The sequence below is a fragment of the Lactuca sativa genome, chromosome 3, assembly GCF_002870075.4.
Source record: "Lactuca sativa cultivar Salinas chromosome 3, Lsat_Salinas_v11, whole genome shotgun sequence".
NCBI classification, from domain to species: domain Eukaryota; kingdom Viridiplantae; phylum Streptophyta; class Magnoliopsida; order Asterales; family Asteraceae; genus Lactuca; species Lactuca sativa.
Genome location: NC_056625.2, coordinates 10170383 through 10182961, shown reverse-complemented (window position 1 = coordinate 10182961; position 12579 = coordinate 10170383). Strand labels below are relative to the sequence as shown.

At 39.4% G+C, this 12579-nt stretch overlaps 1 protein-coding gene across 3 annotated transcripts; it reads right to left on the bottom strand.

Moving 5' to 3' along the window:
- Positions 1-3635: 3635 nt before the first annotated feature.
- On the bottom strand, positions 3636-11517 carry LOC111920827 (DExH-box ATP-dependent RNA helicase DExH12). 3 transcript variants are annotated; one of them, XM_023916399.3, is made up of 7 exons: positions 11362-11516; positions 11221-11261; positions 7993-10999; positions 7520-7909; positions 4219-7426; positions 4055-4130; positions 3636-3963 (listed from the first exon to the last, which is right to left on the bottom strand). In XM_023916399.3, exons 3-5 carry the CDS (start codon positions 10966-10968, stop codon positions 4232-4234), a joined length of 6561 nt encoding a protein of 2186 aa, XP_023772167.1. In that variant the 5' UTR covers positions 10969-10999; positions 11221-11261; positions 11362-11516; the 3' UTR covers positions 3636-3963; positions 4055-4130; positions 4219-4231. The 3 variants fall into 3 exon arrangements, with proteins under 3 accessions (XP_023772167.1, XP_023772166.1, XP_023772168.1); XM_023916398.3 differs by having other exon boundaries at positions 11192-11260; positions 11360-11495; XM_023916400.3 differs by lacking the exon at positions 11221-11261 and having other exon boundaries at positions 11362-11517.
- Between the last annotated feature and the right edge of the window lie 1062 nt (positions 11518-12579).

The window sequence follows — 12579 nt, the reverse complement described above, 5'->3', positions numbered from 1 at the left end:
ATTAACATGAGATATTCAACATCACAAGCACAAATTGTTACATAGATATATAGGTGCATGCAAATATCCAATGGTTAAACGAAACTTGACTTGTATTCTCCCCCGAAAAGTATGAAATACACGAAAAGATGGGGGTATGAAGCTCACCTTGATTTCATGTGATAGGAAGAAGAAGAAAGAAGTTGTTGAGCCTAGCTTTGTATAAATTGAAGGCCATTCGAAAATGGGGGATGTTCTAAGAATCATACACACGAAAATGGGTGTGTAAATGGAATAATCTTAACACTAACATGTATATAAGCACTAGAGTTTTACAAGGAACTTACCAAGTTTATGATTTTTTCAAGAAGAATACTTGAAGATGGCACACACACACGAATTTTAGAGAGAGAAATGAGGGAAGCTTGTGAGTGATTTGGGAGAAAAATGTTTGGTGTGTGGGTGAGGGGTGCTTGCAGCCGATTTCTTAAGAAGAAAGGGAGAGAAATTGACTTGGTTGCATGGTGTACAATGTGGTGTAGTGTGTGGATGCATGGAAGATAAAAGTATGCATGGTGTGGATAAAAGATGAGTAATAGGATGTAAAGGCATGAGGTGTCAATGTTTTTGAATTTCTTTTCTCTTTTTTTTATCTTTGCCCAAACCGAAACCCTATAGGGTTTTCGGCCTTCATGGGCTTCTTAAATGGGTTTTCGGTTTTGGTTTGGCTCATTAAGAGGTTTTTGGTCCATTAAAGCCCAAGGGTGGAAGGGTTTTCATTTTGGAGTATGTATGGGCTTTTTGGGTTTAATCGGGTCCAATAAAAAGGGTTATCGGCCCAAAGAAAAGCTTTTGGCCCAAGGAAGAGTTTTCGGTCCAATAGGGTGTTGGGCCGAGAATTCTTGGGCCAAGGCCCAAAATTGATTAGGCTTAACTATTGGATCAAGTTTTGGGCTTGCATGAGGCTACTTCAGCTTGATTCTAAATGTACGTTCGTATGAATTCAAATAACATTGTAGTTTGAATTTCACTAATTTGATGTTGCAAGGTTACATAAAGGAAATTGTTTTGTATAAGAATTACCCCTAAATTTGCTATTTGTGACATTTATCTTCATCCCTCTCTCTTTCTTTGCATCTTTATCTTACAACTATACTTTCTCATTAACTCGTATAACAATACTCAACTATTTATCTCAGTAATGCTCCATAACTCCTATTGTAATATACAACTACATCTCTCAATCATAGTAGTTTATTAACACATATCTTAGTACTCTATTTAATATTTCAAATGTACTCATTATGAATATTACTACGGTGTGTTTCTAATTCATACTCATTTCTATACTCAAATAGTAATAACATACTATAATTCTTAGTTATCCTATTTAACGACTCATATAGCATCAGGCAGCTATAATTCTGAATGATCACAATTGCTGAACTCATATAATATTAATAAATAACAATTTAGATATTATACTCAACTCTAAATATGAACAATAATTATCACATATTTAGATAATATTAATCTAGAAAAAGGTAAGGTTACTCACTTGGTTAGTTATTGAAGACTAACTATTCTTATGGCCTCCACCTCAGCGCCGCTTTCCAATAGCCATTAATCCAATCAAAAAATCTTGATAAATTACGGTTTTTTAACCCATAATGACTAGATTAACATTTAATAAATCATGGGGCTCGTAATGGAACGATACCACAAAATCCCGTAACACATACTCATGTATAACAACCCTCTACAAAATATTACATAACCGTAATTATGTAATAACAGGATAAAAGATACCTGAATGAATCCCGTAACTCAGCCATGTATCTCCCATACAACGATATAACTCATCTATTAAAATCTCTCAATAACGCTTCCTAAACAGCATCTCTGATCACGCGTGCCAAAATCCCTCAATTGAAAACAAAATTGACATATTTATACTCTGGGCATCACCACGTCGTGGCCACCAAGTTCTTCGAAGATTGCCATGTATCTCGTCCTTTCGCCACGCGTCGCTCTCTGGTTGACACGTGTCCCGGTGACTCACTTCATACCACATCGCGGTACGAATACAACCACGTCATGGTGATGAAAAGTTGACCGTTGACTTGACTTCTGTTAACTTTTCTTAAAATAGCAACATATATTCATCTCAACCTCAAACGGCCATAATTTTCTTATATAGACTCCGTTTTTGACAAACTTTATATCCACGTAACCGTCTCATAATGAAATATCATTTTATTTCACAATTTCCTGGTTTAACTCTACTAATTTTCTGATACAACACAATAAGTACAAGAACCTACGTATTGTATCACCGAAGTTCACCCCAAATCATAGTTATATCAAATACATACTTTAACTCACAATACAAGGTTTTTAGGTCATTACATGAAACATAACAGTACCTGTCATGTTATACCAAATACATACTTTAACTCACAATACAAGGTTTTTAGGTCATTACATGAAACATAACAGTACCTGTCATGAAAACAGGTGTCACAAGTTCTTCCCACCTTAGAAGGATTTTGTCATCGGAATCTCTCTTAGTAAATAAGGATAAAGTCTCTTTTCGGATTCTCAAGTCACAATCTCATTTTATTACAATACTTTTTTCTCATTGATATTAAATCTTTAGTCGTCTCAAACACAAGGTCAACGGTGCTCGAGAACAAGGTCAACGGTGCTAAAGCAGCTATGGTGCAACATTTGCGGACCATGGTGCACATACTAAAAATATGTTCAGTTGATGACTATTTTAAAAGTTCAGCCCACAAGTAGGTCTTCATATCAATGTGTCAATGTAAATAGATAATTCCATACGCAGGTCCGTTCCGATTAAATGAATCATACTACCAAAACAATCGTGTTCTTTTACTGAGCCAACATTGACTAGGTTGGCCAAGAGGAACTATTTGTACAATTATGATCAAGGATGCCCAAACATATGGGTCGCTTCTCACCAGCTTACCTCATTGCCATTGAGAAAAGGGAGTCAAAATGTTCGTGCTACATAACACTTTTGAGTGAGGCTGGCTAATCAAGACCCTGGCCTCAAAGACGGCCAACTTCCAAAGTTAAATACATTATATTGAAAAGTAAAGAATCGGCTTCCTTAAGTAAAGTTTTTTGAGTAGCCATGTAATTGAGTTTTAGATATTTAGCTGCTGTCTCATACATACATCCGGATATATTGTATGCTTCCTGACAGGCTGCTCAAAGGACAAAACATAGAAAACGAAGAGCCAAGCGAGCCTCTCCCTCAGCTTAGTATGAGTATCTTCCAAATATGGGTCCTTTTAAATTTGTTTTTAAAACAAGATCGTGTTCATGAAAAACAAATGCTGTTTTTTTTCTAAGGTGATTAAAAAGTAGAGAATTTTATAAATTGCAGGTTCATACAAGCAAAATACACATGGCTGAATCTGACTCTTGAAGGGCAAAAGAGGAGGGTGCTGGATAAGAGGATTTACAGGAAGCTTGGAACTTGTTTTGTGAACATTGAAGCCGAATGAATTATTGCAAACAAAACATTCATTTTGGAGAGCTAAGCGAAAAGCCAGTGAATAATAAATAGTCCAGAAAAACTTGATGGATTACTCTTGAGGTGCACAACCTCCTATAAAGAAAACATGTTTGAAAAAACAGTGTACCCTTGATTCATTCGAATACATCTTTAAAGCAAAATCCCATTACATGGCATATTTTGAAAGTAAATTGTTATAGTTGATAATAATACAACCTCAACCTGCCTGCCTTGTTTTAAACACACAGAATATTCATATCCCAAAACTAAGGTGAGGTAAGGTTTCCATAGATTATGTTTTATGCTTTAAAGACGCAACAAGAATATGACAGACACTAGTCTCAGCAGTCAATACAACTATGAACTAACTAACTACATTATCAGTAAGACCTCCTACCTCAGCGTGCTCAGCAGCCCAAGATACGAGAATCCTTCACCTGAAACCAAATTTTGACACATTAATAACCTTTATCCAGATAATTAATAATACATAGTTGTCATCACTATAAAGATGGAGAAAGTACCCACCCACTCCCACTCCCACTCCTATAATACCATTTCACCAGTAGACTTTCAGAGGAGACAAAACTGCTGCTACTCTGTGCTGCAAATTTTCAAAACATAACACTTTCACTAAACAAATCATTAGAACAACAATACACCAACACAGAGACTCCATCCAGAAAACTTACAAATCAAATCAAATCATTCATTCTCTTCCGCTGTTCCTGCTTTAACATCAACAGAGAAACTATACTCCTGATCGCACCCCATGTAAGAGTCGCACATGAAATACAGAGTAAAGCTCTTCTTCCCAACTGCGTCACTAGGAGCAGTTATGTTATCAAGCTTCACCTTGGCCTTCCTCTGCAACGAAACCCTCTTGATTGCAAGCAACTGGTTGCTCTTTGTGTCACCAACCACCAACCACCACCCTTCCTCTTTCCCTTTTGGATACCTCGGGGCATCCACCGGTCCCACCTCGGTCCTACCCTCCAAATCCCTTTCAAGAGTCACCACCATAGTGAACTCCTCTCCAGCCCTAATGTTGTCACCATCCACCACATCGTACGACAAATCGATATTAGGGAACCGGTTGCAAAACTTTGCGATATCCATGAGCTGAGGATCCGACATCTGCAACAGCTCCCTTCTCTCATCATCCTCCATTTCCACCAAGTCAAACACAGTCTCTATACTTCTTCCAGGGTTTTCCTGGCATCTCTTGGCTACATCTTTTGTAAAATGAGGCAGCTGTAACAGAACAGAGTCTCTCTCCCACATGCCCTGAGTCACCATCTGGCTCACTTCCATGGCCAGAAGAGCCAAGCTAAGCCACCCGTTGCTTGAAATAACATCAACCATGGCCTGAAGCAGCCTACTTGCAGATAGCACCACTTCTTGCTGGTCAGAACCAAGATTCCCACCTACCGTTTGTCTAGCAAAGTGAGCTTGTAGCAGTGCATTCGCCTTTACGTGTGGGTCCGCGTATTTAGGGTTCTCAAAGGAAAACCTCTGATGATGGATCAACCTACGTATCAAATCCTCTTCTCCTGGGCGAACAGGAAGTTGTTCATACTCTGAAGCGGAAGCCAAAATCTCCAAAAGGCCCTTCAGCTTTGTCTTGGTGGTCAGAGAAGAACTGAACCGTTCTATTGTAGTGTAGCTGATGTAATAATAAGAAGCAATCATACCAAGATTCAAAGGGGAAAGATCATAATCATCTTCAATCGTAACACATTTACTCGCTTCCAGGTCGCTTAAAGTGTTCTCCACAAGTTCAGACAAGTGATCAGATAGATGCCTTTGACTGACACCTTGAAGATTGTAGTAATTTGGGTTCTGTGTCAGCCTCCTGTACATGAATGTCCAGGTCAGATAATCAACAGCATCTTGCTTGTTGGCAATCACTTCAACAACCACCTCAGCGTTCAAATTATCATGTAGATGGTGATGCAGATGGCTTTCAACTGGGAATGCTTCGAATAAGAACTTCTTGTAGTATTCCTTACGTGGTGCATGGCAGAAGATGACACACTTTCCAGAGTTATCCACAAGAGGCCGACTTGCATGGCCCATCATCTGAAGAAGATCGGTAACCGGATAATCGGTGTGTGCGTTTTCTCGGCCATCATAGTACTGTGTTCCCATAACCACCACCAAATGTGCACGAAGAGAAACCCCCCAACACATTGTACCACTCATCACACATACCTGAATACAACCAGTTTCAAACAGTGTCCTGACTATATCTTGGTCAGTTGTTGTTAGACCCTCATGCAGATATCCCACACCATAGACCAGAGTTTCCTTCAACATGGGTTCCTTAATCCGCTCAATAAACGGGCTTATCTCATTTTCAGATTGAAGTAAGAACAAAGGCTTCTCTCCATTCTCGTATGTACTTTCAGCACTCGAATATGTCATCAGATCCACAGCAGTTAACCTTGCATGCTTCCTTGTTGGAACAAAGACAATGGCTGGTTTTCCATTCTTGGCATGTTGGACAATAGCAGTGTAAGTAGGTTTGCTCATGGCTTGCATTCTGGCTTCAAAGTTGGCTATGTCTATCCCCTGAATATGGATTTCCAAAGGTACAGGCCTAACACCTGGTGGGAAATTGAAAAGACCATGTGATGTGGCCCCAATCCATTCACCTAAATCTTTGGCATTTGCAAGTGAAGTGGATAGTGCCACTATTCGAATGTTATGACCTTGACTAGCAATGTATCTCATCCTAGAGACTATCACCTCCAACACTGGCCCACCTTGACCCCCAATCAAATGCAACTCATCAACAATAAAAAGACTTACCTGCTGAATATGCTTTCGCTGCTTCCATCTACGAGACAAAGCATCCCATCTATCCGGAGTGCTGATTATCACCTGCCCTTTTTCAAGAAGCTTCAAATCTGTGGCTGTTTCCCCTGTCAACTCACACACCCTCAGCCCAAGACCATCTCCAAATTTCTTTTTCCATTCATTATATCGCTCCTTGGCAAGTGCTTCAACAGGAGCAATGTAAACAGCACGCATCACTCCCTCTGAAACTTTCTGATGGTTCCTTAAAACTGCAAACTCTGCACAAATGGTCTTCCCACTGCCAGTTGGTGCAGCAACCAACACATTGTCATCGGTGTTGTATAGAACTGTGAAGACTTGAGTTTGGACAGGGTTAAAGTGTTTGAATTCTTGATAAAGTGCTTCGTATAAAGGATTTCTCAAAGCAGTCACAGGGAGTGGCTGCAAGTCCAGCAGCTCTGTTGGTGGAGGGTACTTTTCCGGTAAGATTAAGTGGCGGAAAGAAACGGGCAAAACAGACAGGGAACCAAGCCATCTGTCTGAGACAACCTTAATGAAGTACTGAGGTGGCAAAGGTTCATATATCGGGACTGTGAAACTCAAAGTGTGATCCTCATCAATGTATTGTTTCTTCAACAAGAAATACTCATTATGGAGTATGTATTCCCCATCATTATCTTCTACAATCACCCAAAACGGCTCCACATACCCATGAATCCTATCTTCCCACTGAAAGTCTGGAGTAATAGTGAGTTCCACCTTCAAGATGGTACGGGTGATTGGTTGAACATGTGCTGCAAGATTAAGCTTTGGGAATTGGTGAATGCATTTGTGAAGATTTCTCCCTAACTTTGGTGCTCTAACAAGTTCCCCTAGCTCTTGTGATGACAGATCATAATATCTTTCCCATGCCAGATCCTTCTTCTCCAGTTTCATCAGCATGTCATTTTTAATCCCGTGAAATTGGCGTAGTGGGGTTTGGACACTCCAGATCCTCTTGTTAATCATTTTGCACAGGTTCAAGGCTTTCTCGGCTAACTGTGCCCATCCTCTTTTCAATACAATCTCAAAAAGAGCACGCATAAGACGTCCCGCACTCTGCAAAACCAAAGTGCAACTCAAGTTAGAAAAGAATTAGCATAAGAGTAAAAGGAAAGAAGCAATGATAAATATGTAAGAAATAAAACAAACCTGAGTTATGAACACCATGTCAGATGTCAAAGACAGTCCTTCAAGCTTTAACTGAGAAATATAAGCCTGGAGTAAGACATTGATCTTTGCACTGGGCTCTTCCAAACTTTCCTTGATGGGAATAGGAACACGGTCCAAAAGCTTTGCAAGTTCCATCTTCTCATCTTGCCTTACTGTTACATATTTGAACTCCTCACTCAGTGAAAATAATCTGCAAAGCTCAATATCGCTCATGGTAGGCTTCAAATGCTCATTGTAAGTAGCAATAGTTCCATGAGTTATGTAGTAGTAACTTGCGATTCGACCCAAATCAGTAACCTGAAAATACCCACTTTTTCTATCATACTTCACCAGATTGTTTTTATCCAGTATTGTAGCTGCAGAATGGACCTGCAAGAAACAGTAAAGAGCAGTAATTTTAGACAGTATTGTGGCAGACTAAATATTAATGTGGGGTAAAAGAAAAACCATACCAGATCAGCTCTCCTATCTACAAGTAAAAGATCTCTTGTCAGAGCATCGGCTGATAAACCATAAAGTGTAGGGTTGCGCACCATACGAATGTATAAATAAGTGTAACCAAGCCAATTGAGGGCTTCTTTTGCATTCTGTACGGTTCCAAGGACTATTTCTGCATTCAACTGATCAGCCAATTTGGACACAAACTGACTTTCAATAGGAAGCTGTTGATTCATCAATGAAAGATAGTACTGCAGCTCACTGTGTCCAGTTATAATGATTCCTTCACCATAAGTATCAAACTGTGGCCTCCCTGCACGACCCAACATCTGCATGACATCCAGAGGACTAAGCTCTGTCCAGGCTCCTTTTTCTGGATTATAAATCTGGGTTCCTTTGATAATCACAGTGTGGGCAGGCAAGTTCACACCCCATGCAAGAGTAGCTGTTGAAACAAGTACTTGAATGTGTCCATCAGCAAACAGTTCCTCAACAAGTTGACGATCAGCCCTAGCCATTCCTGCATTGTGAATTGCAAGACCATAAGGTAACAGATCCTTAAGATCATTGCTTTTCACAAGCTCAGTATGTTCATGGAGAATTTCACGACTTGCACTGTCTTCTTTCAAAAAGATCCCCAGGGTGTCATTGGCAAGAGCAGTGTCTCTAATTGCACGCGCAGTCTTTGTTGTTTCTTTCCTTGAATGAACAAAGATAAGCACCTGATGCTTTCCGGCCACTCCAATCACCTTTTCATAACAAATATCATTCATCAATTGAAATCTCTGCAATGGCTTCTTTACTGTAATTCCAATATACTGTTGAGCAAGTGGGCAAGGTCTGTAACTATTGTCAAAATGAAACAGGCCTTTCTCCAAGTCAACTCGCATAAATAACGCAACATCATCATAATTGGGAAGTGTTGCAGATAGCCCAACCAACCGAATATGTTCCTTTGTGGTCTCAATTTGTCTAACAGTTCTTGCCACAATACTCTCGAGAACAGGTCCTCTGTTATCATGCAGAAGATGAATTTCATCAATAATTAGAAGCTTAACAAGTTGAGTGTAAGTGCGATCTCCGGATTTTCTAGTGATAATATCCCATTTTTCTGGAGTGGTGACAATGATTTGGGTTTCTTCAATTTGTTGACGGGTCAAAGACTGATCTCCACTCAACTCCATCACAGTGACACCATAGTGCTTCAAACGATTGGACAGGTTACCAACAACTTCAGCAACAAGGGCTTTCATTGGTGCCACATAGACAATCTTGTAGTCATTGTGGTTGAACGTACCATCCTCATTCATATGCAAACCTATCTGTTGCAGAATCGTGAGCATAGCAACATTGGTCTTCCCTGCTCCAGTGGGGGCACAGAGTAAAAGATTGTCTGCTTTGAACAGAGCTGTCTCATAAACTTTACTCTGAACCCTATTTAACTGATTCATCCCCTCAAAAGCTGGTTGTGCCCAGCTTGGCATGGTTGAGATCTTTACAAGCTTCTCATCAGGAGCAAGTGGTTTGGGCTTCAACGCTGGCACATGAACCTCTTCGTATCCCTTGCTGTGATTTCTGTAAGAGCCTAAAGGAAGCTCACACTTCTTATTTGCCATCAAAAGACCACCTTGCTGAAACGCGATGCTCTCCAGATCAAGCAACTGTCTTTGACCATTTAACCAACCGTTCTCAGCATCCCTGTCAGCAACATCCCTTCGACCACGATCCCCATTTCCACCACCACTCTCATCCTTCAACCGCCTTGCTTCTTCTCTTATGCTTTTCTCCAAGTTCTTCTGCCTCTCTTTTGCTGTTGCCCTTGTGGCATGCAGTTGTTCCAATATTGCAGCCAAATCAGGCCCCAGTCCCATCATTTGTTCTTCAATTTGCTTCCTTTGATCTTGATCTTCAGCCCTTGCAAGACGTGTACACCACACAATCTTCAGTCTGTTCCTCAAAAGGTACTTTATCAGACTGAACTTATCAAACTGAAGATGCACCAATAGCTTCGTTTCGACTTCACGGTCATCACCTTCTTCAAGAATCTTCAGTACCTCTTCAGCAAGCTTCTGGCTTTGCTGTGGATCAATCTGCTGCTCATAAGCCTGGGAGATCTTCCTCTGAAGCCAATAAGCATCAATGTCCTGTACATTAAGCGTCATACCCTCATTAGCTTCTTGTGAGTCGTCATCATCCATACCCCCACCCATTTGCATAGCATTGTTTCCATCTCTGTCCAAAACATCATCTTCTTCCTCATCATCATCTTCCTGTACAATATCAAGATCACTCTCTTCATCGTCCTCTTCATTCTCTTCGAATTCAACAGCTACACCAACATCATCATCAAGAGCATCTTCACCATTTGCAGCATTAGACCCAGCAGCATCACTGCCTGCATCTTGAAAATCTGTTATAAGCCTCCCAATAGAGACTAACTGATCAAACACCTGGCTCGGTATAGGGTTTAGCAATTTCTCAATATCCTTCTTCTTGTCCGGGTTCTTCAAAGTATCATTCTTGAGCACAGCCAAGATCTCGTCTGCAGCACCACTTACAATATTCAAAGGCTGACCACCCAATTGTGTCTGTATGACACTAAGCATTGCCTCATATGCAGCTCGAGTTTCTTTCGTCTTTGGCTGATAAACCCCTTCCTCTGTTGATGTAAGGACACTTTCTTCTTGAAGACGGCGCCTCTTGCTCTGTCTGTTATTCCCAGCTTCAGCAGAAGCAAGTGATGATGGTTCACGTTCCTTCTTCTTCTTGGACTTGGTGATTTTCTCATCCAACTCTGCAGGTCTCCCTCTGTAAGCACGGTCACCAAAACTCTTGGGGTCTATCTTCCCATACAAAGACTCAGGCTCCCCAGTTGGCTCATGCGTATCTCTTGGCCGAGAATCGGTTGTCAACACAAGGCTCGAGTTGGCTCTGTATTCATACTGTTTAAACCGGGCATGTGCCTCAGCACCACCACCTAAATGTGCCATCTCTAATCAACCACGTCTAGTTCGACAAACCCTACAATCACCAAAATCAAATCGATTCAGTCAATCAAGCATAATAAACCCACTGTCATGATAAATATACAACGCCCCAGGGAGATAAACTCTATATCCACCAGTAAACCAGCATACACAAACAAATTACCACAAAAAAAGCAAAATCTGAAAAAGTCCTTAGGCAAATAAACAAGTATCCAATTCAATAAACCTTATAAATCGACAAACAGTTGTACAAACCAGGTCTCGATTCCATTCAACGAAACCACGCTAGAAAAAACCTATAAACACGACAGTAAATAAAACTAGGGTTTTAGTTTTTGAACGAGAAAGAACCAAGTATGAGATCGACTAGAAGAATCAAAGGGGATGAAAACGTACCAGTATCCGGATATAAAATCCTTGAGCGGCGAGATTGGAATGGAAACTACAAGTTTTAAAGAGATGTTTGGAGATTTATATCACACGGCGTGAGTTTGTGAGGAGGAGCGACTGCGAGGCGGTTTGGGAGTGAGCGTTCAAATGCACCGGCAAGTCTGGACTGATTGTATTTGCTTCTCATGCGGATGCGGGTGGGCTAAAAGCCTAAAAGGCCCAAAAAGATATCGCTTACTTTTTCACAAACCCACTGGAAGTTTGGTTAAATTGTTTTTTGAATTTTTCACATATATACATAATCTCATAGGTCCATTATCAACATATATATGTCCTTTTAAGTGTATTAGATCTTACTTCCATAGAAGTCGTGGACCAGTTTTTCTCTATCTCCCTATCTATTTTCTTTTTGTCTTCGCTTCCATGTATAGGTCCATTCTCTAGCTCTTTGCAAGCCAATGTATATCTTTACTAGGTTATAACTGTGAAACCACGGAAGGTAAGTTTAAAAAAAATTATATACCAAAAAAAAATTAATAACTGTAAAAAAAACATTTGATTATGGATAGTAAATACGTACAACTTTATTTGATAAGTAAAACAAACATAAGAGTTTAACATACGTTTTGAAATACTTACTTGAACACAACATTGGAAGTGTTATTAGTCAAATTACCATTGTTATCTAAAATTAATAAGGGATTAATATTTCTAGTATCGTACACGATAAAAATATTGCAATAAAATGTATTCAAAATATAATGAAAAATTACAAATGTTTCAAGATATTTAAAAAGATTTTTAAATCGTTTTAAGAGATTGATATCTAATTCGTTCATATATTAATCTCGAAAATAATAAAAGTTGGATAAAAAATGAAATATACTATCACCATTCTCTTTCATGTTTAAAACATATACGATTGATGAATTCTGAGGTACTGACGTACAAGAATTTTTTTTTGAATTTTTTTTATTCAAATACAATTTTCTAAGCTTTTCTCTTTTCTTTAGCATGACTGTAGTCCATATTGTTCTTTCAATGTGAAAAAAAATAGTATTTAAATGATAATTTAATATATTTATAAAGAAATAACAAAAAACATAAATATCAAATTACACACACACACATAATTCGTTCATATATTAATCTCGAAAATAGTAAAAGTTGGATAAAAAATGAAATATACTATCACCATTCTCTTTCATGTTTAAAACATATACG

Coding starts and splice junctions, on each gene's coding strand:
- LOC111920827 (XM_023916400.3), bottom strand. CDS start 10,968: ATGGCACATTTAGGTGGTGGTGCTGAGGCACATGCCCGGTTTAAACAG. Junction 7,910..7,992: donor TAGATAGGAGAGCTGATCTG/GTATGGTTTTTC, acceptor TGTTTCTTGCAG/GTCCATTCTGCAGCTACAAT. Junction 7,427..7,519: donor ACATGGTGTTCATAACTCAG/GTTTGTTTTATT, acceptor TTGGTTTTGCAG/AGTGCGGGACGTCTTATGCG.